General features: G+C 38.4%; 2 protein-coding genes and 2 non-coding genes across 5 annotated transcripts; all 4 read right to left on the reverse strand.

Annotated features, from left to right (window-relative positions):
* Positions 1-1,621: 1,621 nt before the first annotated feature.
* On the reverse strand, positions 1,622-12,017 carry gdi2 (GDP dissociation inhibitor 2). The gene is made up of 11 exons (XM_066669229.1): positions 11,843-12,017; positions 5,665-5,772; positions 5,403-5,502; positions 4,979-5,113; positions 4,341-4,539; positions 4,055-4,186; positions 3,811-3,910; positions 3,054-3,225; positions 2,773-2,917; positions 2,600-2,654; positions 1,622-2,175 (listed from the first exon to the last, which is right to left on the reverse strand). Exons 1-11 carry the CDS (start codon positions 11,885-11,887, stop codon positions 2,020-2,022), a joined length of 1,347 nt encoding a protein of 448 aa, XP_066525326.1. The 5' UTR covers positions 11,888-12,017; the 3' UTR covers positions 1,622-2,019.
* A 2,457-nt stretch (positions 12,018-14,474) lies between these two features.
* On the reverse strand, positions 14,475-23,243 carry ankrd16 (ankyrin repeat domain 16). Of its 2 annotated transcripts, none has more exons than XM_066669172.1 (7): positions 22,804-23,243; positions 18,322-18,542; positions 17,836-17,878; positions 17,607-17,715; positions 17,353-17,514; positions 15,693-15,766; positions 14,475-15,124 (listed from the first exon to the last, which is right to left on the reverse strand). In XM_066669172.1, the coding sequence occupies exons 1-7, from the start codon at positions 23,136-23,138 to the stop codon at positions 15,013-15,015; spliced, it is 1,056 nt and encodes a 351-aa protein (XP_066525269.1). In that variant the 5' UTR covers positions 23,139-23,243; the 3' UTR covers positions 14,475-15,012. The 2 variants fall into 2 exon arrangements, with proteins under 2 accessions (XP_066525269.1, XP_066525267.1); XM_066669170.1 differs by having other exon boundaries at positions 15,688-15,766.
* trnay-gua (transfer RNA tyrosine (anticodon GUA)) lies at positions 22,232-22,319 on the reverse strand. Its single transcript is given in 2 exon segments — positions 22,232-22,267; positions 22,283-22,319. It is a non-coding gene; the product is annotated as a tRNA-Tyr (tRNA).
* On the reverse strand, positions 22,645-22,731 carry trnay-gua (transfer RNA tyrosine (anticodon GUA)). Its single transcript is given in 2 exon segments — positions 22,645-22,680; positions 22,695-22,731. It is a non-coding gene; the product is annotated as a tRNA-Tyr (tRNA).
* Positions 23,244-26,256: the final 3,013 nt, after the last annotated feature.

The raw sequence follows: 26,256 nt of genomic DNA on the forward strand, positions 1-26,256 counted from the left end.
GTGCTTTGCCCTAGTAGATATTTCATGGACAACACATGCAGCCCAAGTACCCTGACCACATTTCACATTTTGTCAACGTCATCGGTAACGTTTTTTTTTTTTGCGTTTTCTCACACTTTAAACAAGATGGGTCCATCCATTATCTGTAACCGCTTATCCAATTTAGGGTCGCGGGGGGTCCAGAGCCTACCCGGAATCATCGGGCGCAAGGCGGGAATACACCCTGGAGGGGACGCCAGTCCTTCACAGGGCAACACACACACTCACACCTCATGCCTAGTGTGCAAGGGCATGGTGCAAAAACTATGACAATCCTCCAGTTCTTATACATGAGCAAGTAACTGATTTTATTTTGAATGAGTTTATTCCTTCTCTGTCCACCATCTGCTTAATTTGAAATAAATAAGCCATTCATATATTTTTTTTTAAAACTTGGTTTCACACAAAGCTTTTAGCTACAAAACAAGAAGTGTGCAAATTTGTAATTTACTTATTTGCTTAAAAGTAAACTGCTGGATAAATAGCCTCTATATTTTGTGAAAGGGTGGTAAAAGGGGAGGAAAACTAGGAGTACACTTAGGAAAATGTTTTCCTATTTAACAATTTTGGAGCAGAACGTATCTGCAGAAATGTTATGAGGAGGAGATATTAAAAGAAAATCTATAAAAGTGTGGGTACTTAATTATTCACTATTAAACATTGCACAGAAGCACCAACATAGTAACTATCAAATTTGGGGGTGTAAATTCACCATTGATAAGGAAAACTCAAAACAACAATTTCACAAGTTAACATTTTTACTTCGCAGTACAGAAATCATTTGAGCCCTTTTTGCTCAGCACAGTTCTTCCATTGTTTAAAACACTGATGACATTTTGCACAGGGCCCCCGTCATGTCAATACTGCAGTAGACATTTGGTCCTTTCTAACGCAACAGAGAAATAAAGGAGAACTAGGCCACTTTTCTCATCTGCTTTTATGAGCTTCTCTCTCAGCAATAAAAACAGCCTGAGAGAAAGTCCCTCTAAAGCACAGTGTTCAAGCAGCTCTCACAGACTTACAGTTAAGTAGCTTTCCTGTTGACATGTGATGACCTCTGACCAGTGGCCTGAGAATCACGCACTGCCCCCCGCAACGGAGTTGTAAAGGCAACTGCTAGGAAAGCCCAAGCTCCTCATCCTACCGGTTAACAGCCGCAGAATTTACAGCTAATAGGTCAGTTATGTTTCCTCATTCATTATTAGCAAAATGTGTATATAATCAGAGGCTGGATGAGCATTACTCGAAAGAAAAGAGGATTATATACATTTTGTGTGCTTGATACTTCCCTTACATTTGCAAAGCAAGGTTTGGAAATACATTGCTAGCTACAGTTTAGTAACTAGTTAAAGCACCAATCTGTAGGAAAATACAACGCATCGATTTTCTTCAACAAAGTTGGTAAGTGCGGCATAAAGTCAGTCGACGGTTCCTTTTTCAACTGCTGTTAGCTCAACTTAAGAGACAATTTTACAGTTTCTCTCTCCAAGACACCTCTGCTCAAGAGACCATCTTTATTTGAGCATTTATTTTTGAACATAATTATAAAAAAAATACTTCTGCTTCTTGATAAAGTATTGTCTGTGACATGTGCCTTAAATCATTATGGTAGGGGAAAAAAAAAAGAAAAAAAAAAAATTGGATCATTTGGCATCTTTGGACTCAACGACTTCCCTGTGTGAACAGGTTGACTATACGATGACATGATGGCAACTAGATACCAGACGCTGACCAACAATCAGTGCAAAGTCTCATAACCTGATTATACAAAGCAGACCGCCAGACCCTTCTCCCCCCCCCCATTTAAATGCTAAATTTTGCAACGGTATACATGAAATTCCTTTATGGGCAAAAACATATACTTGAAATCATCAACTAGCCCATTTTGGTTACATTTTTTTTCTTCTTTTTCATATTTATTTTTTTCTTAAACATTACCATCCTCTGAATATCTGATATTCAACAGTGCTTTCAGCAAAGTTACTGGTCAGCCCCATCACCAAAGATGTCGTTCTTCTTGCGTTCCATCTCAGCAAAGTCAAAGTCTGTGCCAGTCATACGCTTGTAGATGTCTTTGATATCATCGCAGGTTGTCTCGAAGTGGGTGGTGGCATCGTAGGAGCGGGAGATGAAGACCTGCACCCAGAAAGAGAGACAGAACATTTATTGTTTGAAGGTTAAATATTCAGAGGTTCTCAGAGTACCAAGCAGTGCAAAAATAACACAAACTACCCATCACAGGCAATTGAAATAAACAGCAAAACTGACATTTAAAAGCTCTAATAAACTAATAATAAAGGTTTATATATGCCGCTCTCCTCTGTTTCTTCTTTTTCCAGCTGCTCCCGTCCTCCCGGATTGCCACAGCAGACCAACCATGATCTGCACACCAATCTGGCATAGATTTTTTTTTAAATAAACGCCAGATGTCCTTCCTGACGCCCTCTGTGCTCTGTTTAAATCTTGTTAACTCAAAGCTGAATGCAGTACTAGACCCACTAAAAGTAAAACACGTCATTCACGCTACACATGTCAAATGTCAAGACACTTAGGAACTAACCTGGCTTTCAGCTCCTAGATCAGTTGGAGCATACAGATCACTGATGCTCACAAACCTGTATAGTTAAAAATAAATAAATAATAAATTAATTAATAAATAGAAAGGAACAGTATGTTACAAGCAGTCAGTAAATTATTTATATTCAGATATAGGTGCACACAAACAACACATACTTCTGCTCAATAGGCTCCAGCAAGTCCAGAGCTGGTTTGATCTCTTTCTCAGGGTCGTTAGTTTCAACAGTAGTGCTGGCAATGGCAATGTATTTACCCTGGGCTGCCACATTGTGTGCATATGAGATCATACACACATAGATATCTATAAGAAAAAGCAGATTGAATAAATCACCAATCATAAATTTGTTCACTAACCTTTATAGAGGGAAATATATAAGGTCCCCTAACGAAACCTGAGACAATGCACAAAGTCGATAACATCGTTTTATGTGCCTCACCATGCTTCCTGTTGACCTGGTTCTGGGGGATGATTATCTGGCAGGAGTTGGCATCTGAAGTGTTTTTGATAGGATGGCTTAAGATGCAGATGACCCTGATCACCTTGCCAACAACCTTGGCATGGTCTGTGACATAACTGGGGTCACAAATCAACTGCTTACAGCGGGCAATCTTAACACAAAAACAAACCACATAATCATTGCATCAGAAGTCACAAAGAGACTCTGAACATGCATAAATTCAGACATGGTGATATCATCTAGAGTTACATCAGTGCTGTTAAAATGCAAGCAGGTCTTCCTGTAGGTCTGGAAAAACCTTGGGTGAAGTTTTTTTTTTTTTTTTTTTTTTTTTTTTAAATATATAGATACCTGAACAGAAGTGAATAAGACATTTTGAATTACAAAAACATTGGAAAGTAGCAATTTAGAATTTTTTTTTTTACCGTAGAAAGGTATTTTTGGTTCTAAATTAATTTTATATGAGCTAAAGTCATTTGCCACTTAAAATTTAAAGTAATAAACTAACTAAACATTAACACTGCCTTCAAAATAAAATCATATTTTTCACAGCCTTGCATATTTATGCCTGTATTTTGCTTTACCGAGCTAAGAAAAGAGAGAAGTAACATTCTGGTGGAAAAACTTTGAATATATTACTAAGCCAGACCAAATAATCTAAACAGAGTTAAAAAGGGTTAAGAAGAAGAAATAATAAATAAATAAACAAACAAACACACACACACACACCCCTCACCTCTCCCTCAGATTTTACACCCACTGCTTTGCCATTCTCATAGATGATCTCCTCAATTGGCTTGTTCAGCATATAGGTTCCTCCATAGATGGCACTTAACCTGTAAACACATGACATATCAAGCTGTTGCCTTCTAGTGCTGTAGAATACCAATACAATGATAAAATTGAGAAATTTACTAAATTCAGCAACTAAATAATACTAAACTCAACAACTGTGTAAATGAAGCTGATATGAAGCTGACCTGGCAAAGCCCTGAGGGAGTTCTCCAAGACCATACAGTGGGTAAAGATAGGGGCTCTTCCCATATCTTGCCAAGGATTCACTGTACAATTTAATCCTGTTTATTGTCTCTATGCAAGGCTGATCCAGATAACTAGAGTGAGGGAGGAGTAAAAGGAGAACAGAAGACAGAAAATGTGGGGGAAAAAATACCAACAATTTACGTAACATCTTGCAAGTAGATTTACTATTGTTCATATCCAATTACAGCTCGAGGAAGAACATTTCTTAGTGCTGAGTAAACTCACTCGTCTGTGCGGTAGAGGGCAATAGCATGGCCCGTAAAGTCAATGACATCTTGGCCCAAGTCAAACTTCTTGTAAACCTCACGCATAGTGGTCTTATTTGGGTCTACACCCTCCATAGTCTTGGGGTCGTTCTCATCAAAGTTGGCAACAAAAACTAGAAACTTCCGGAAACGTCTCTTCTCAAACAGTCCCATCAGGCCTGGAGGAGCAATTAAAATTTACAGACACACTTATTAATCTTGCTGTGCCTGTGACTGTATGATAGCAGTCTAGTTCCTGTGTGAAACCTCAGCGTTATACACCTTTAAGGAACTATCTGACTGGTTGGAAGAGGAACTACATCACAGCTACCAACAGAAACAATATGCTGATTATAACTGTCTGTTTTATGTAAAAATGGGAAGTAAAACCAAATAATCCCAGCAGAATTGAATTTCAAGACCAGGCTTAATGCAAATATCTTCCTGAATGTGTAGAGACATTGAACAAAGGCCAAATTAAGACTCTAAACTGCTGAAAGGACTAAATCTTACCAGCCAGTCATTTTTACCATTGAGAGAGTAGCAGACATTTATTTTTTTTATTTACATTCAAAGACAGACAGGAGGGGAATCCACAGTGTGTCTGAATCCACTTACTGGAAGCTAGAGCTTCAGTCTCAGTGGAGGGCACTTTGTAGATGCTACCCTTCTTGTAGACAAAACTTCCCTCGATCACTTTGAAGTCCAGATAACGTGTCACCTGCGTAATCAGCAGCATACGCACCAGCTGACCTATTTAAATAAAACAGAAAAATATAGAAATATTTAATTACTTAAGTAAGAACAGAATTACATAAGCACAGCTGATTTTTCATTTACCACTAGAATATTAGCATGATCCTATTTTCAAAGCATGAATACCCAACTAAATGACACCCCTTCTAAAACATAACTGCCTGCTAGGCAACAGGATCAGCTGAGCTGTGGAATTGGGCAGCACTTGGTGCTGAGTTTTCCAGAACATGACTTGGTTTTATGAGTGCTGTGTGGAAATGAGGAGGAAGCTGTTGTAAGTTCTGACCGTTGGCCATAAGGAATTTGGGGATGAGGTCCACGTTCCAGTCACGGCCCTTCCCCATTGACTCAGGAGGGCTGCCAGGCAGGTTGAAACGCTTGAACAGCTGAGGAAGAGATTGGTTTTTAATGTTGTTCTAAATAAAACATATCTCCAAAATTTACTTAAACAAACAAATTGTCACAACACTAATGTTTAACCATTTAAAGTTTGCCTTTTTTTGCTTTATTATTATTTTTAACGTGCTGGAACAGTTATAAGGTCTTACATCCTCCAAGGGTGTGATGGAAGCACTGTCTCCTCCATAGTATGAGTTCCTGTCCATATGCAGGACCTTCTTCCCCTTCACAGACATGATCCCGGACAGGATGCATTCCTGCAGACAAAAAGCAGAGCATACTCACAAAGACATCCTCTCACACTTTTCTTTCCTGTAGGATTACAAACGAACATTAATGCTTGTAAGAATAAAATGTATTTATTTATAAAGGTTCTAATGATCCTACATGCAATAAAGATACTGCCATAACCACTGCTTCAACCCCAGAAATCAGCTATATATAAATACACCAATCACTGTGGTCAGCTAACACTGTTCTTTCTCAAGTATTGGTTTGAGAATATTCACCAGAAGTCTGGAGATTGTCCACTTATGCTGTACTTTCATAAACATATTACAAGAACTACTTCATGTTTCTACTTCAATTTCACCTGAAGATTGAGACCATCAGAGATGGAACTTAAGGAAGTACTGTTTAAAATGTCTCTATTAAACCACCATAGCCACTGTGTCAACAACTGCACTCTACTACATATAGACACAACAATCTTTGTCATTTAGAAGTGTACTTCCTCAAATACAATTCTGCCTTGTGTCAAAATTGAGGACAAATATCAGAGCACAGCTTGTGATATTTCTTCAAATGGTGCCAAATGCACCAGTTCACCTAGTCCTGCCTTAAAAGCACTTCCAAAATGCAGCGATAAATGCAACCTGATTTTCAAACAAAATACACATAATACACAATTCAGTTTTACTAAATGTTTATGTATGTAATTTTGATGGACAAAACAGTAGTTTCCCTATCAGCCTCCTTCAAAAACACTAGTATGACCAAAAATGGGTCATTCCATCTGGTTTACATTACCAATAACAAAAAAGAAGAAAGAAGAAGAAGAAGCTTTTTTTTGCAACTTCTATGTTTAGAAAACTCTGCTCTACATTCTCTGAAACTCGAATGTGCTGGGAGGTGCAGTGCAATGATTCCCGAGTACTGGCATCAAATCATGCTCCATTTCAGTGTTGGAATTTGCATGGGCTGACATTTTAAGCCATTACTGCTCTTTAAAAATACATTTCTTAGAGTAAACCATGTATGAGAGGTACCCATCATATAAATGGGGTTAGCAAAGTAAACAACAATGTGCGCATTTGAGCTGACAAACTTTCATTGCTTTTTCAGTGGCCATAATGCGATTAGCTTTAGTTGTAGAGGTGGCAAACCTCTGGGCCATGTGATCGCATGGACTTTACACAGAATGAGCAGAACAGCCCATCCACAACTAAAAACACACCAATCTGTGCCACACCACAGACATGCAGAAGCACAACAAGAGGAATGTTTTATCGAAGAGTATTGAGGTGCGAACATAACAAAAAAGAGACGAATCTGAACTGAGTCCAGCTGTGTCACGGCACATCTGACAGTACCAAAGTGTTGCTGTGGAGGGGTGGACATATTGTTTAATTTATAATGTGTTAAATCCAGTCTATTATATACACTGATTCAGGCCACCATCACGGCCCATCAGAGGACAGGAGATTAAGCTCTACTGTGATACAGGAACTTCAGATTACTGGGTTTGTTTTGTTCTCATTCATGTCTCTTCTGTCTCTATTCAACCTGAGTGAGGCCTGGCCAGGGCAAACCATAACCAACGGGCATTCAAACACTGAAAAGCCCTCAGAAAGAAAAATGGAAATAAAAATCTTCAGAGTCACAAGTCCAGTCTCACTAATTGTGTCAAAATAATATTAAATGCTAGAAGAACCAAACTGCTGAATTTATAACACAATGAATAAGAGTAATGTTAAAGAGTGTTAAAAACACTTCCAAAGTTTCCTTTGTATTAGACTTCAGTAAATCAGTAAGGGCTTTGTTTTTATCAGTTACGCATGCTTCCTATTTTCTTTTCCAGTTCCAAAAGCTACTCAATTAAGTTTTAACTGTTAATTGCGCCCATGTTACACAAAATACTACCAAACAGACTGCAGATAAACCTTGTCTGATACTGACATAGCAAGGAGTGTAGATTTTATTCTATGGGTGGGTCATATTGTTTGACGTGTCAATCACATGTTCAGTAGTCATTGACTGATTAGATCCTGTTATCATCATATTAAGGCTCATTTATTTACAACATGAAATACGGATATGAACAGAGCCTTCTGTCCATACTCTGCGTTCATTTCGTACCTAAAATTTAAATATTTTCTTACATTACAGATGCGGACAGGACAGAGCAATACCACTGGAGACCGCGAGGGCAGTGCAAGATGAAACCACTTCCATACGGACACAACGAAGTAGTAGTGACCGAACGTGGCCTCACAGACCACCGTCGTCTAGAACGTTGCCTTTTTTTGTCGTTTTTGAATTTAATATAGAACAGGCCGTCGGCATGTTTAATTTTTACTCCGAACTGCCCTCTACTGGATGTGTTGCTCAACAACCATGTCACCGGAGCTAAAATAAGGAACTATGTGGACATTTACAATTACATCCCTTAAAGCGCCTGCATACATTTCCTTACGCAGAGGGCGTATAAATGAGTCTTTAGGACAAAATCTCAAGTGAAAAATTTTCTGAACTGAAAAGCAGACAAGTACATTTTGCAGAAAGGCTAAAACCTATTATATTTTTAAAGTAAAATAAAGGGATGATTACCTAAACACAGAAATGCTCTATAAGCAAAATCATTTTTAATATTCACAAATAATGACAATGCTCTCATTTACTAATTTTGGTTTCTTGGTTACAGATACTGCCTTTTTTGGTTCTCATAATTACTAATCATAATACAAACACCAACCTCCTAGCCTGGCCGCCGTGGTTACACTTGCTGTGCTATGTATGTGGTTTACGCTGTGTTACCTTTTAAGGCATTATAGAGTTTTATTCTTGGAAATAAAGTCTAAACTTCAATGTAGTTGTTTTTTTGGTTTTGTAGGTTTGATGAACAGTGAGGATATTTTAGGGGTTAATCTTTCAGAGGGGTGGTGATTGGGCTTTAAAAAAAAAAAATAAAAAAATAGAGAGAGAGGGGGGGGTTGTTGTGGCTGAAATACACTGTACAACGCAGCTGAGTCAAGTGCCACAGCAGCATAATACTAGCAAATTCAGCAACAAACAAAACACACCCGTGTGCCAAACTATTGACAACTGAGCCTAACGACAACCACCTGAGCCTGATGGACATCAGAACGTTTTAAATGGCTTCTTTTTAGCATTCATGTGAAACTATGCATGACTGGCTGATCACTCATGTTTATCTGCAATTTTTGGCATGAATATCTAAATAACTATCAAATTAATCAGTAGGGTATTAAATTACTAATAAACACATTGTGAAAGGCCTTGTGTACGTCAGTTTTTCCCCATGAAAAAAAAATAAAAATATATATATATATATATATTCCTAGAGATGATCAAGGACTACCCCCATCATCAGCAAGTTCAATCCTGCTTATGATCACAAAGCAGTCCTAAACTGCTGCCAATTCCAACCACTACTTGAAGGACTAAGAACAATTAACAAGTTAAAATGTAACAGAGCTTTAATGTAACAACTGGGTGCATGAGGTCTGGGCTTTTGACAGTGGAGACAGGCATCAGTCAGTCACATGAAAGAGTGCAACTGTCTGAGGTAAACTGACATTTCAACTCCTTTTTCATGGTGCTGGCTGCCTGCTGGGACCAGGAGGATTTGGCTATAGTGGCCTGCCTGTCAGCCAGCTCCAAATGTCAGCCTACTATCATAGTGTCACAATTTACCAGAGCTTGCTAACCTGAAAACTGCAGTTTCGATCATTCACTCTTGTTGTGCACCCATTTGCTCTTTTCTGTCTGACACTCATCTTGAGCCAAATGCTCAGATGTTGGCTTCAATTGTAAAATGATGAGTTGCTTTATTCCACTCCCTAAATTTCCAGACAACTGACCTTCTGTATAGTGAAAAGTATGGCTTTATTAATAATAAGGGCATTCACATGCTAATTTGGCTGTCAGTACAAAGACAAATGCAAAATCAAAATGACATAGTGATTGGCAAGTGGTGAAGTAGAAAGAGAGGGAGGAAAAGAATGATGCAGAAAGCAGAGCTCTTAGCAATGTTGCCTATGCCCTAAAGGCATTTAAAAACGTTTTTGGTACTTTTAGAAAGAAAACCATAAATGTGACCACTCCGATTCAAACCCAGTCTACGCAGTGAATGCAAAAACTAAGAATTTATGTAAAATCCAAAGCAGAAAAAGGTGTCATAAACAACAGATAAATCAGAACCTAAAAAAGTAGTTGTTATGAACTGTATCTTTTCAGATCATTTTGTGGAATTTATGAAAATTACGCAAGTGCCGCCTTTTCTAACCCTGCCCACTTTAGCAGAGCAGATTCTCTATTTTGCAGAACTATGATTTCACACTTTCATTTCCTTTCCATTTCATGCCCATTCCTATTTGAGAGCTAGTGACAAGAAACTCCCCCTGAAAAGGTGTTCCACTACATTCCCTACTTCCTCTTTCCTGTTGAGATGCGTTACTCTATGCAAAGTCTGTCTTGTGGCAATTCAATATTTCCTGTACATCAGCCTGTGTTTTCATGGTTTGCACGTCCTGGGCCATAATGTCACTATTAAAACATGCATTCAGCCAAAAGCCAGAAATCACTTTTTAATTGGATGATCATCTCAAGAATTTATTAATAAAAACGACTGTATAACTAAGTTTTTCATTAGTTTAGCAAGTAAACCCAGGCTTTTCAAAAGGTGAGGCATAACATATCCATTACAAACTCAATGTAAATCAGTTAAGTCAAGACTAATTCTTATCACGAGTTTCCCCCTGGCACGCCTCATGTCCAAGAGCTAGCTAAAGATTCACAGGCTGTGGCTATGACTTGCATAAACACACATTGTATCACACACCATGTAATTTACGTGCTGTGTGACCCCAGTATCGCTGTGTCCTGGCTGTTTTGCTTTCAGTGTCAGCTAATGTACATTGACTCTATACTATTAGAAGTGCCGGGGGTGGATTATTTGCAGAGCTTAAGCTACGGGTGTGGTTGCGGTTATTTACTGGTCCATTTTAAACAATGACTTAACATTCAGTACTGTCGTGTTACTGCACCGACACAGTTACATCTGTTTAGAAAGAAATTCCCGCCCTAACTTTAGCTAGCCACAGGACTGAACCTGTTCAACTAAACTACATTAACGTTACGTTGCTAGCCAATTTTACATTTTCTGAAGTAAATACTTTATATTTGAGAGCTTTACATAAAATAAACCACATATCCTCTTGGCTGATCACGAGATTTCATTAATCAAAAGGACTCTGAGCGATTATTTCATTTTTTCGTAAATAGCACGAAGGAATGTATACATATGCGTGCCAAACGCCTGTTCGAAATCAGTATATTAGACCGGGACTGCGTCCTAAACGATGCGAGTGCCCTAAAGTGTGGGTCTAAATAGTATGTCAATATCAGAAGTGCAGTCTTTAGCACAGCAGGTGAAACACGGTCATATTGTAAACGTGGCCGAATATCGTTTTGTCGGAGACCAAATGCTATACAGCCGTATAAGTTAGTTAGCTAGCTAGCTTAGGTTCAATTAGTCTACGACGGACTCTCCTCCTTATTCGAATTCTCCTTTCCACCTTAAAATGGTATAGTGCTAGATATTGCACATATGTTACGCGAATGTAAGTAAATACCGTGCAATTTAATGTGGAATAGGTATTTCCCATAAAAGCTAGCGAATACAATGTATATTTCTGTTTCATAGCCTGAGAACTGGTGTATTGACGCTGCTTTGCTAGCCGCGTCTTTAAAGAAATGACGAGGAAGCCTAGAACAAATAGATTTTAACAAACTGACTTGATAAGAGCAACGGTGCGAGTAACTTAAACACTCGTAACCGCCGTTTGTCGCCTCCAGTTGCACTGCTACGCGAGCTGGCGTGTCATTAGACTAACATTTGGCGCTAACATTACTCAGCAGAGTTCAGTTAAAGACTCGATTAGCCTTCTCGAAACCCGCACAGTATGGTAAGGCCAGAGAGCTAACGTTAGCCTGGCAGACCCCGACGGAGCGTCTGCAGATCCACAGTAAAAAAGGCAAACAGCATGCATAGAAAAGGTTTATGGCGCAGCAAATTAAGAATACCGTCAGTCCAGTTCCCAGTACAATAACGTCGTATTCTTCATTCATTTTGTCAAGAGTTTAATCCCCTTTTCCTGTGCGTCGGCCTGAAGAAAATGGAGATCAGCGCAGAGCTGGAAATGAAAGAAGGGAGTGTAACGTCAGACCGGCGGAGGAGGAGTCGGCCATCGACGCTCAAGGCCCTTTAGCGCCTTCTCGCCGTTTAATCCACTTCCAGCACTGGGGTGCAGCTTAACAAGTCCACTTAACATGTCCAACAGTTAGTGACAGTTATTATTGATAAAATATGCTACCAGTCACTTTAAGGTGCACCCTCTATGAACACAGGCGTTTAAATCTGCACACTCAGCTTGTGCTATACCCACAGGAAAGATTGTGTTAGTTGCTAAAGGGGACCCACACCTGGAATGATGATGAACTACTCACTGTTGAAATATTCAATCATTATGGGAATGCCTTTTATTAACCCAAAATCCATTTACAAGCATTAGTTCCTGAACTCGATAATGCTTGTGGCTCAATGTCATTCGAACTTGTACAGTGTTTAAAAACTTGAGCTGCACTGCTGTGCCTGATCCACTTGCACCAGCACAACAACAAAAACAAAACAAAACTGGGTGAAATGGAGATAAGAAAGAATGCAGAGAAACAAGTGACTAAAGAATGTAATTTTAGAACTAAATAGTGCTCCTGTATGGTCAGTGGAGTTGATAAAACGCTCAGTGGGTGTAGATACAACGTACTGATCCAGTGATCATTTGAGTATATATTGGACATATAGAGTAAAACGCAAAGCAGTGGATAAATTGATCAGCTAAAACTTAAAAACACTGAAATGTGAAATATATCTCATTATTGTGCCACCTGACAAAGGGTGCGATATTTTATGCAGTAAGGGAAGAGTCAGTCCTTGAACTTGATAAGTTGGAAGTGAGAAACACGTGCAAGGGCATGGTGTTGGTCAGTGTATCTCCAGAACAACGGGTTTTGGGCAGTCAATCCAGTATGCACCATTTGTTGTCCAAAGCAGGACAACCTGTGAACTAATGACAGTGTTGTTGGCACCCAAGGCTCAATGAAGCATGATGGAAGCGAAAGATAACCTGTCTGGCTGGATTCCACAAAAGAGCTATTGCAGAAATAAATTGCTGTAAAAGTTAATGCTGGTTGTGAAAGAAAGTTGTTAAAATACAAGGTGCATTGCAGCTCATGATGAATTATCTAATTTGTGGGATAAGAACAGACATTCTGGCTTGCTCTCCCCTCTCCTGGCACATAAGCGAGTCATGGGCACCCATGATCCTATGACTAGCCCACTGTTTGTCTTTCTTGGACTACTTTTGGTATGTACCAACCACTGCATACTCCGCACAGGACTTGCCATTTTAGAGATACTCTGATCAAAACAATATGACTTTTGGCCCATGTCAAAGCTGCTCAGATCTTAGGCTTGCCAAATCTTCCTGCTCCCAACAAATCAACATCAAGAACTGATTGTTGATTTCCTGCCTAATAGGGGGCAGCTGTGGCCTGGTGGTTATGGGACTGGGCTTTGGCGGTTGAGTTCCCAGAGCCGGCAGGTCATGATTGAAGCGCCCTTGAGCAAGGTACCTAACCCCCAGCTTCTAGGACTGCCCACCTCCAGGCATGTGTGCTCACTGCCCCTTGTGTTCACAAGTGTGTGTAAATGTGTGTTACACTGTACAGTTTGTGCTAAATGCAGAGAACAAATTCCTCTGTGTGCAAGCAGTGGCCAATAAAGTGATTCTAATTCTAATATATCCCATCTCTTGACAATTGCCATTTAAAAAAGATTATCAATTTTAATCCAATTTCAACAGTCACTGGTTTCAATGTTAAGGCTGATCAGTGTATATTTTAGCACCATGCCATGTTTAGGTGACCCTAAAGATATATATATATATATATTTCCCCCAGAATAAGTTTTATGTTCAGATTCTAATTTATAGTTTGTTCATATTTCCACTGGTTGTACACACCTAGGTCTTACCATCTTCATCCTCCTGTACCTTGAAGTGTTCCAAACATACGTGTCTATTCTATTGAACTGGTTCTCATTAAATACATTTTAATGTTTTTTTTGTGTAGCATATTTTTAATTCAAAGTTATAACGTTCTACTGGTACTGGTAACAGTTGCACTGTATTAAAAAAAATACTAAGCGAAAAAAAAAGTATTAATACAGTACATTCATGACCATTAACATATAAATCACCATATTTAAATAGTCTAAGTGAAAACTTTGATTATGCTTGGACACAAAATTATCCTCAAGAATAGAACAAATCAATGCACATGCTTTTACAGGGCTTTTTTTTTTTTTACTTAATAGAGCTCATAAGAATTGTGATATATAAAAACTTTTGGCTTGCCATTTTCAAACTTCTTAAAATGTAGGTTATGTTTTGTTGAATAAAATGACAACTGTCAAATTTAATATTATGCAACAGTTACCAGAAAATGGCAAAAGCACAGGAGAATGCTTTAATTCTGAAATACAGTTAGCCAAAGGTCAAACAAACACACATAGAAAATAAAAAAGTATTTAAAACATTATGAACGTCTAATAAAAAAGTATATATATATATTTATTTGAGGGGGGGGGGGGGGGGTTGGGGGTTAAATATGATCAGACGTGTATAGTGACTACAGTATACAACCATGACTATTTTTCCTGACCTGGTTTTCTGTTACCTAGCTTTCATACAGGTGAAACCATTTTTTGTATTTTCAGACACATACCTTTCTTTCAAGCTCTTCATCCTTGTTCTGCCAAGTTATATTACTAACTGCTCTTTTTTCAGTTTGGCTTGTTTTTATAATCTTTTATTCAAGCATGAAAAAGCTGCATAACACTTCTGCACCACATATTTAACATTAATTGTAAGTAACATTGTCCTTCTTGTTGTCACAATGTTTGATTACTTTACATTGAGCTGAAGTCCACTCATTTAACTCTGTTCTTTAGTCATTCTTATAACGGCCTTGTGTTGTCATACACATATTTTCATATCCTATGTTCTGAAAAAAACAAAGCACATTTCTGTACATACATGCTTGTTTTATATAAAGTACACTGCTAAATAGCTTATTCTTTAAGACAATTTCTAAGTCTTCAAGGGCTCTCAAACAGTCTGGTTATGTTAGGTTTCCTAGCGTGCTGTCTGGCCATAGTGCCTGTGCTGTCCTCTGAATCCATGAGTCCCATTTGCAGAAGAGACTGGGCAGTGGCTGCATGCTGGCCAATACATGCCATGTGTAAAGCTGGAAAATATAGCACAGGTTATCTTTTGTGGAACAAGTAATTGTTCATTTGGCCTTAAATTGAACAGCATGTAGTTGTTGAAATTAACAGCTAATTTATCCATCTCTGTAGAATGAAAAAGAAAGCTTCCAACTTGAGTTGTGCAAGGTTGCATGATGTTGTTTTTTTACAAGTCTGTTTACAAAGGACAAATACATATTTTTTTCCAAAATGTCTGCATAATTATACGGTCAAGGTATAAGCAAAGTAATTGCAGTTTGAGAGTGGTTGATGGTTCACTCCAAAGAAATTTGCAGTCAGTTATTCAAAATACTGGTGATAAGTGTAATCTTGTGTAAGTCTTTTTTCAGCTACATTATATTATTAAAACAAATTTAGATGGCACATGTTGCTAAGACATAGGAGATGGTGAGTATCTCTACAATGCATAATTTAGCAATTTTGCATCTCCTCTCAGTTATGCAGCATTTTGGAAACTTTAATGGAATACTCATTTAAAGCCTTGTGGCCATTTCAGGTAAATACAGTATATGGCCACAATAAAAAAAATGTGACTACATACCTGACCTTCCTTTCTTATCTTTTGCATTAAGATCAGCACCCAACTGCAGCAGGGTTTTTATTGTGTTAATGTGACCTTCCTGGGAAAAAAAAAAACAGATCTCAATACTATACAGCATTTGTCACGTTTGTATGTTGGTATGGAGATATAGGGTGAATTCCATTTTCCTTCATTTTAGCCCTACCTGTTGTTTTTGAGCTTTTGAGCCCCTTGAAACTGGTGTAGTGTTTAAAATCTTTCCCTACATAGTGGGACGACCCTTTAAAGCCCCTGGGAACCCATTTTGAATTATTATTATTTTATTTTTTGTATAATTCTAAACTTGGGTGTTATGTGAAACATTCAGCAAAGTTTAAATAAAAAAAACATAAAACAGAAAAATGATAAATCTTTCCTTAAAAATGACCAGTACTGCTCTCCTCTTAGTGTAGAATGGGCAGTCCTAAAAGTGGGTAATGCTTATGTCACTATTACCCTGACCAATCACAAGGCTACCATAGCCACGCATCCTCTCTGAGTCGAAAAGACTGTTGAGCTAAAGCTTAGGAGCCATCAGTAAATGAGCTAGTGCTAGCTATCCAGCTATTCACCAAGCTATGGGGAGGGAAGGAAAGACATATACAGAGCAAACAGGTCACAATACAATACAGAATGAGTCTGAATAGACTAAGTCTGGGTACAGCGGCGATAGCAGCCACATTTGGCCAGGGCGCAGAGCAGAGTAACAGCAGGGAAGGCAGATACACTCTGTCGGCAATAAAGAGGAGATAGTGGCCACACTGGGCCTGCGTGTACAGCAAAGTAGCAGAGGGAATAAAAGCTACACATGGTCAACTGTACACCAGAGTACTTGTGTGAGTAGCAGCCGTAGAAAGCACCAATTTGGAGACACTCTAGAAGGTATCCAGTTTGTACAATTATGTTAACATATATATAACAATATAAATAATCACACAAACCCACACCACAGACACATAAAAGACATCCATAGGTTTGTACATGAATGGCTGTATAATGCCAATTTTACTCGTCTATGCCATTTTATTGTCTAATAGTATCTTGTGTAAAATGACAACCACAGTTCATAGTAAAAACCCTGCTCTGTCTCAAGGCGGTGTGTTGCCATGGTAACGTAAACAGCATTGTGTTCTCCAGTGATGGAGAGCTGTCAGTGACGCACTGTCATTAGTATATTGGAACAGGGCCACACCGTTCTCAGAGAGCTCTGAGGAGTATATTTTGGTCACTTTTGAGGAGAGATTGATCATATTTCTGTTTTGTGTTCAAAATGGGTTCCCAGGGGCTTTAAAACCCTGATATATCATGCAATGAATCTAGGATAATACAATGATTATCACAGATTATTAAAGGAGAAAATGCTGAAATTTGTGCCTTTTTTTGCTCGCTTGCACTGCGATATTGCAGCTGATTCACAAAGCATTCATAGCCCTTAGCTTGGAGTGTGCCCCTGAAACATCAATATATAGCCCTCCCCTTCAGCCTTACCTCTTTCCACACAAGAATTAAGACACCCCCACCCATAGGCAAAATGGAGGGGTAGGGCTAAGTGGTTAAATGGGATTCACCCACATTTAGATTTATATAACCTTGCCTGAATATGGTAGTATTTTCTGTTACATTAGAAAGTGTTCACACGGTATTAACCTTAGCAGCATAATGTAATGCTGTCAGCTCCAGTTTTGTTGCTCTTTGGTTTACATCAATGTTGAGATTTTGAACAAGGAAACACAAAGCCTCTTCTTGGGCTGTCACTGCTGCTTGATGTAAGGGCTGAGCTCCCAGAATATCTACAGCTGTGGGGGAAGCCTACACACACACACACACACACACACAATGCTGAATTGTAACCGAGCTTCTATCAAAATTGCTGGTACAACTGACTTTGGTTTTCAACTTACTCTGTGTTTTTCCAGCAGCAGCTTTGCTACTGCAAGGTGTCCATTTCTGACAGCATCCATGAACGGAGTAACTCCACAGCTGTCCTTTTCGTCAGGTTCATAAGCACATCTACATAATGAAAAGTCCACTAAAGTCTCAAAGATGTTTTGTAAACCATGAACAAAAGCACACGTCAAATAGAATGTGAACAATCGTGACACCCAAGCAAACAGAATTTTAACCACTCACCTCTCAAGAAGAATCTTGACTACTTCCAGACAGCCATGCATGGCTAGAAAACAATTTTGTTACTATAGTTTTTTTAAATTTAAAATAAATTAAGGAATCAAGCCAGAGTAGAGTAACTGCAATGACATCTCTGGCACTTTTCTGCTTAGTCTTAAAAATCTTTCAACTTATTGTTGAGCTGAGTTCACCTTCTCAGCTGTGTTTATTTATAACGCATTGCCTTTTTTAAATCACTATATAAAGCAGTGGTTCCCAAAGTATGTGTGTATGGTTTCGCAGGGGGATACATAATACATGTCACTTGGAATATTTCCACTGTATGATTTGTCACTCTGTGATAGTTCAATATTTGCATTTTTGTATGAATTTGTATGAATAGTATGAACCACTGATATAAAGCATATAGATGTTTTTCTTCTTAAATATATACTTCAAAAAATGACCAAATATCAGTCAGTGTAGTTATTTTATATTTGTCAACCGTACCTGCAGTGTGCAGAGGTGTCCGTCGGGTCTTGCTCTTTGTCCTCCACACTTCAGGCCTGACCTGCAGGAGATGCTCGATCACAGCTGGATCTCCTTCACGACATGCAATGTGCAGAGAATTCCAGCCATCCTTATTCTGGAGTGTTGGGTCTGCACCATGGTCCAGAAGCACTTTAATAACCCCAAGATCTCTTTTGGTGCAAGCCATCATCAGAGGAGTCCTAAGAGAAACAAAGTTCAGCTTCTCAACGTTTATGTGCTTTAACAGATAATAGCTAAGGAAGCCCATTTTCATCACTTGAAACTACACATTGCCATTTTTCCATAAAAGCAAACTTGTTTTGTCAAAATGAATCACTCCCTGTTACAGAAACAGTGCATGATATAGTGTGTTGGCCATTTTGTAGTGTTGTTCAAAATCTCAATGGTACATTTGCATACAGCTCCTACTTTTTCCAGCACTTATTGAATTTACCCTCCTATATATTAAATTAAATGTAAGTTTTTCCTTGAATATTTCTTGTCTTGATTTTAGGGCTGCAACTAATGATTATTTCGATAATCGATTAATCTGTCGATTATTTTTTTCGATTAATCGATTATTCATCGGATTAAAAAGGAAGACAAGCCAAATTTGGTTTCCTGTCTGTTACTAGCATATTCAGGACACCATCAGTTAGAACAGCTGCTTGCTGTGGTGTGCAGATCTTCTTCAAAACATAGTCAGCAATGCTGGGCTGTTTTTATCTGAGGTGAGAGAGAAAGTGTAGATATGAACATACACCTTTTTTAAGGTAATAACTACTGATCTAAATTGCAGACAACAATGCAGGCAAATTTATTTTACATAAATGGATATTGGGTGATGCCATGTGCTGAGAATAAAAGGGAATTTCATCTAACACATGATCAGATATGATTAAGATATTTAAGATTTTAGAGAACTAATGTTGTAATTGTATAAGGAACACAAAACCTACCATTATTAAAAATTAGTGTTTACATGAAGAATTAACCCAACCGTTACATTAACTTTATATTTATCAATATTTAACAGTGTATGTAATGTAATATACACTTATAATGTAATATACACTTGGCTGTGATACTCAAACACTAACACGCAATGCCAGTCAGAAAAGACCTTGAAAAAGGCTTTAAATATATTATTTAAAAAAATGTTTGGATTTTTTTTTTAAACTCTGAATGTAACTGCCGCCACATTTAAGGTGGAACGGAAAACTCACTAAATACAAGAGTGACATAAATTTACTAAAAATTAGACATCTTGTTTAACTACTCTAGCAGGCTCTAGTGACATTTAGCTCTAGTAACGTTAGCTCGACTAAAACTACGGGCTGTTTTGGACCTGCTGGTCGAGCTGACACATTTAAGGGGTTGGGGCGTGTTCGCTAAACGCGAGTGTAATATCAATGTACTAAGATAAACAAATGTTGTTTAACTACTCTAGCAGGCTCTAGTAACATGGAGTGAGAGAAAAAGTAGAAGTAACTTACTATACTTAATCTCTTTCACACATAGCTCCAACAGCCTTCCTTTTCAGGTGCCTCATGCAGTGATGTTGTGCTGCCGTGCCATGCGAGATCAGCTGTGCACATTTTGCACCTAACGCTGTTCTTTAAAGGCGTTAATGTAAAGTGTTCCCATATTTTTGATGACTTGGGTCATACATTTTTCTCTCTGCTTGTGCTAACATTATCCTCTGCTGTGACCGCCTCCGCCATTTTTCAAACCCTTCTTCCAGAGTTTGTCACGTGTAGCAACTGTACCTATGTGTATAATAACTTAGACCCAACTAATCAATTATTAAATTAGTTGCAAACTATTTTAACACTCAATTTTAATCGATTAGTTGTTGCAACCCTACTTGATTTTATAATAGAATAATTTTGTTGCTGGTGGTGGTAGTTTTAACCAATTTCTGGTTATAGATTTTTACCTGCTGCTTGCATAATTCCAAATTGGTATTTTCCAGGTCTCCTCATCAATTCCAGGGGAACAAGGACCAAGTAGATTGTCTCAACACAAACAGGAATTTGCTGATTTAACATCTGTTGGGTTATTTTATGTGTTTCCTCACAGAATGGTGGCTTAATTTTACAGTTCTAGAAAGTTATAAATCCTGCACCCAGCCATGGAATTCAGGTGATTTATAGTTTGGGAACTTTTTGCAGAAAAACACACTTATACTCTACACAAAATGGTTGGTAATATCCAAGTACACGACTGGAGGCAGCAATGCAAGTTCAGTACTCCAAATTTATGGTCTGGTTATACAGAGCAATACTGTTATAAAAATAAATCAAGTTGGAAATGTATCCAAGTAACAGTCCCTGGTATCCTTGCTGAGTTTGTCTTTGTGTGGAGTCCTCTCCCTTTGCTCATACCCCTCCAGTTTTAGTGCTCTCACTGCTGCATAGGTATAAAAATGAAGTATGCTGCTCACTGTTTTTATTGTAACTATACAGCCATAATGGCGCACTGGTGACTTCAGGAGCAAAATCACATGTCACCGACAAAGACCTTGTCCCATTTACAAGTACTGATAAAAGTCCTTTTGTTCCAATTTGTAATTGAACGTCCTGTACTTCATTTTTTTGTTATTGTACAATAAGCAGCCATCCCTTAAATATATTTGGTATGAATGTTGTATGAAATGCGCACCATTTAAGTATAAAGTAATTAAGTCTTGATTACGTTGGCCTGAATCTTGAAAGTAGCATTGATCCAGAGCTTATATATATATATATATATATACTTTTACTATGTGTTATAAAAGCTTTATCCACTATCATATATAAGGAAGAGGGATTCCCATTGTCTGTGATTGTTCAATGACTTTCCATCATTTTCCATTTACTGCAAAATAAATAGAATTACACCAGCCTAGCAGTGCACTCAGCTGGGCTGCTAAACAGTGATCTTTGAAGCCTTTAAAAACAACCCCAATCTTAATCTTTTGAAGGCTGAAGGGTTCTATATTTAATTATCAGCCTTTTTCCATGCCACAGATATCTAAATATACATTTAAATAATGTAAATCTATTGCTAGTCTCTGGAACAACTAAAGAATTCTAGGTAGAAAACTAATTTTGACTGATTCTATTCTGGATCCAAATCCCAGGAGTTAAATTCCATCTGAGAATGTACAGTTTTAATTTTCCTGTAGGATACCAACATATATGGATCTATGGTTAATGTTCTTTGGGAGAATAATTTTTATTTTATTGAATTTTCTTTCCATTTCAGTCCTTCTGATTTTAATGTGTTGTGGGAGTCATAATAAAAAGCTAAAAACATGTGTTTCTTGAAGGTCCGTTTATGTATATCAATTAATACATCATCTCCAAATAACGCAATTTTATATAAACTTCTTAAGTATCAAATAAATGTAGGCGCAATTAACACCTAATACAACTGCTGGAATCCTGTATTTTTATATATTCTGCATAATATACCAGGTCCTGTTATATTTTCTTGCCTTTGCTTCCTGGATATGAATATAGTTTGGTCAATTAAAATAATCTGTGGCAAAAGAGATTCTAACCGTTTTGTTAACGTTGAAGAGAATAGTTTATAGTCAATATTTAATACAGTTATCGGTCTATGAACACACTTTCTAATTTATCTTTGTCCTCCTTTGGAATAACTAAAATGATGGCCTTCGTCCATGGGGGTGGAATCTCACACTCTGTTCTCGCTCAGCGGAGTGATATATCCCAACACAGTTCTGCTAAACATCTTCATTAGCTCATAGACATACTGCTACATGATGAGACCCAGCACCGCTTGGAGTGATTTAACTCCGCACATCTCTCTTAGAGAATAAACCCCAGTCTATAATATACAGGCAGGAACGGTTAGCTAAGACCTTCCACCTCAAAACACTTCCTTCGAGCCGGATTCGAACCAGCGACCTAAGGATGCCCGTTTTCAACCTCTACAGTCCTCCGCTCTACCAACTGAGCTATCGAAGGGACACGCAATCGGCTGTGTGTTTATATATGTATAGTATTTCTTTACACTGCAGTATCAAGTTCTTTATCAAAAAAAAAGCGCTGCATTTCAAGGTTAGAAGCTGTTGGTCAAAATTATACATGGGACTTGAATTCGCTTCTTGGCTATCACTAACTCTATAGCTATAACCACACCACATACTGAAGGTCTAAAGAAGTTCGAGAAACATTTAAAAAACAGTACCCGAATAATCATGCCTCGAGGTGCCTTTAGAAATAATTTTCGGACGTTGTTTTCTGCATTACAACCGTAACAATATTTAATAATCAAAAACAAAAATGATCTTCCTTCGAGCCGGATTCGAACCAGCGACCTAAGGATGACAGTTCAAACCACTACAGTCCTCCGCTCTACCAACTGAGCTATCGAAGGTGATAGACGCTCCCTGTGAAACATGGCTTTTCATACAGATCTACACACTGTGTCCGCATGCTTTCAACTTACCAGTCAGCTCTCTTCAGACAGTCTATTTTCGCTCCTCTTTCGATGAGATACTGAACGCACAGTTCGTGGCTCATAGACGCGGCCTCGTGCATGGCTCTCTTGTAATCGTTGTTGTACAATTCAATGTCTATGCCGAGTTCCTCGATGAAATAACGCAGAATATCGGTGTGTCCGTGCCTGGCCGCATAGTGCAGCAAAGTGTCTCCAGACTTCCCAAAATGTGCTTTAATAGACAGCTCATTTTCACTTATCCGCTCCATTTGTTCTCTAAGTGCACTCAATCGTCCATCCTGTGTTAATTTTATTAAAGACTTGAACGCATTTTCGGCTTCCATTTCTTTTAGTTAAATTCTGAAAAAGTAATATAAACACTTTAGTCATTAGCATGATTTTCTCATTTCAGATTTTGTTGACATTATCCGTGCAATTGCGAAGCAAGAAACAACAGTAGCTCCTAACTAAAATGGCCGCCGAGATGTCTCCAATTTAAAAGACCTGGGACACAATTTCGCAGAACAAGACCCTCAAGACTCTCAAAACTAAAGACAATGAGTTTTTATTAACAGACTATGGAATAAGTAGTTGTAAGATTTAATTAACAGACTATAATTTTATTCACAAAAACAGTAAACAGGGTTACTGCAATATGTAACTTTTGGAGCGGAGTAAGAATAGTCTCCGCCCTGCCCCTTAGCTTTAAAGGTGAATTACACTAAGCAAATTAGGGGGAGCCCTGGAGCAAAAATATCAATTCTTACCTATTGTTGTTTTAGCTATCCTGACCAATATACGCCAGACCAAAGACAAGACAGGAGTGCAGCATGGTCTTTGCAAAATTCTAATATATTTTTTTTACTGATGTTGGAAATTGATTTTTTCATTCATTCATCCATTTATCATCTGTAACCCTTATCCAGTTCAGGGTCGCGGTGGGTCCAGAGCCTACCTGGAATCATTGGGCGCAAGGCGGGAATACACCCTGGAGGGGGCGGAAATTGATTTGCACCAGTGAAATTGTTAGAAAAGCCATTTGGTGTAAGGCATAAGAATTACCTTAAATGCAACCCTCCAAAAGAAAATGAGTGGTTTTCAAATATTTCTTAATCAAGTGTATGCAATAGTGCCGAAGTGTCTGTGAGAGGTGAAATTGGGATGAAAATGTGAGATATGGCACCACAGTGTTTTCCTTAATTTCCCCCAAAAAGTTCTCATGAGCGCCCCCTGTATGCACTTATTCCACACCTATTGTAAGTACACAACTAGCACTATACTGAAGAAAATGACTCCTGTTTCCCTGCAAGGTGACATTCCTCACACCTCCAAAAATGAGAAACATTAACTCTTTAAGAGTAGTTGGAATTTGTTTATTAATTTTTTTAATGTTTTGATTCAGGTTTTTTAAAAATTCTGTAGTTAGTAGGAAATGGAATGTTATAGTGATATGTACCAGGACATTGTATGATGAGGGTACGCCTGTACCGTCTGTTCATTCCAAATTACAGAACTGAATAACTGTGTTGATATTCAACAACTCACTTAAATGAGTCAGATGTGTGTAATCATGACAGGATTTTTTTAAACATTACTAAATGCAAACACCTTTACATTTTATCAATCAGAAATTATTAATACTTGATTAACTAACAGGGTACCTCTGGGAACCAGTCATGTAGATACTTACATCTAACATTCATTCATTCATTCATTATCTGTAACCCTTGTCCAATTCAGGGTGGCGGTGGGTCCAGAGTCTACTTGGAAACATTGGGCGCAAGGCGGGAATACACCCTGGAGGGGACGCCAGTCCTTCACAGGGCAACACGCACACACATTCATACCTACGGACAGTTTTTGAGTCGCCAATCCACCTATAAAAGTGTGTTTTTGGACTGTGGGAGGAAACCGGAGCACCCAGAGGAAACCCACGCGGACACGGGGAGAACACACCACACAGACAGTCACCCGGAGCGGGAATCGAACCCACAACCTCCAGGTCCTCGGAGCTGTGTGACTGCGCCACCGTGCTGCCCTACATCTAACATTACCACACATGTAGAATATATTATGATAAATTATCTGAAGCATATTCTAAATATTTTTGTTTTTGTTCCTGGTAAAACGCAGTAATATTACCAGATTTACTGCCCTCTGACGAAGCCCTACATTTACAATAAAATAAATAAATAAATAAATAAATACATTTCAAAGCTGAATGAGGGGTGGAGTCTTTAAGCAGTAGGGATGTAGGGTGCGAAATTAAGTGTCCCATTTCTGATTTCAATTCCTTAAACGCTTGTGCCAATTTTCGAACGGCAACAAAGTGCACACTTCAAAAAGGCCTTAGGTCTTCGGGCCGGAATTTATACAGGGGCTACTGTAGTATTGTGCGCCATCATTAACAAGCTGCAGTTGCAAGATATACACAGTAGGGTGCGTGCAACATTTAATTGCAACTACCGAGATACAAATGTTTCATTTAATTCTAAAGTTTTATTGCCGTAAGTTAAGATGACAAGTATAATGTGTTCAGGAATACACAGACCAGCCAGAACATTAAAATGATCTTATTGTTTCTATATTAATTTTCCATATTTATCAAATTATCCATTTACTGTACCCACATTGGTAGTCCTACAAATACAGACGGCAATCCAGCTGTATCTCTGCATAAATTTGCCAAAGGAACACGTAGTTCTACAATTAAAGTCTGGAGTCAATCTGTTGCTCTTGCATTGTTTGTTACCTTTCACCCTGTTTTTCAACAGAGCAGGTATGATTTGGGTGGTGAATTATCCTCAGCACTGCACTGACAATGACATGGTGATGGTGGTGTGTTATTTTGCATTGTGCTGGTAAGAGTGGATCAGACACAGCAGTGCCCCTGGAGTTTTTAAAGCCCTCTGTGTCACTGCTGGACTGGGAACCAAAAACAGCCAGCCAACAGCGTCCTGAGTCAAGTGATGAAGGACTAGAGGACGACCAAAACAAACTGTGCAGAAACAGATGAGCTACTGTCAGACTTCACACCTATAAGGTGGACCAATGAGGTAGTAATTATAAAACTGCAAAGTGCGCTCCTGTATGGTCTGTAAATGAACAGTAAATGTAGAAAGAAAGAGGTGGTCATAATGTTATGGTTGATCTATTTATGTATCAGACAGGGTTTTTATAAAATTACTGTCACAAGTGGACTACAGTTGTCTAAGCCTAAGTCAACGGTGTCATGTGACCATGATAATATAGTACTTAATTGATCTTATAAGTGATCTTATATGGAAAGTGGAGCAGATAAAATAGAGAATGAATTTAGAAACAAAAAGGTAAATGTAATGTTATGGCTGTCGAGTGTATAAAATACCAGAGTTGCCCGAGTCACTGCTACTACACATAGAAAGGCAAGAAATGAAAGGACAAAAAAGCTCAGCTGAGAATATTTTTCAGGGGGGCTGTAAA

The sequence above is a fragment of the Hoplias malabaricus genome, chromosome 4 (genome assembly GCF_029633855.1).
Source record: "Hoplias malabaricus isolate fHopMal1 chromosome 4, fHopMal1.hap1, whole genome shotgun sequence".
NCBI lineage: Eukaryota > Metazoa > Chordata > Actinopteri > Characiformes > Erythrinidae > Hoplias > Hoplias malabaricus.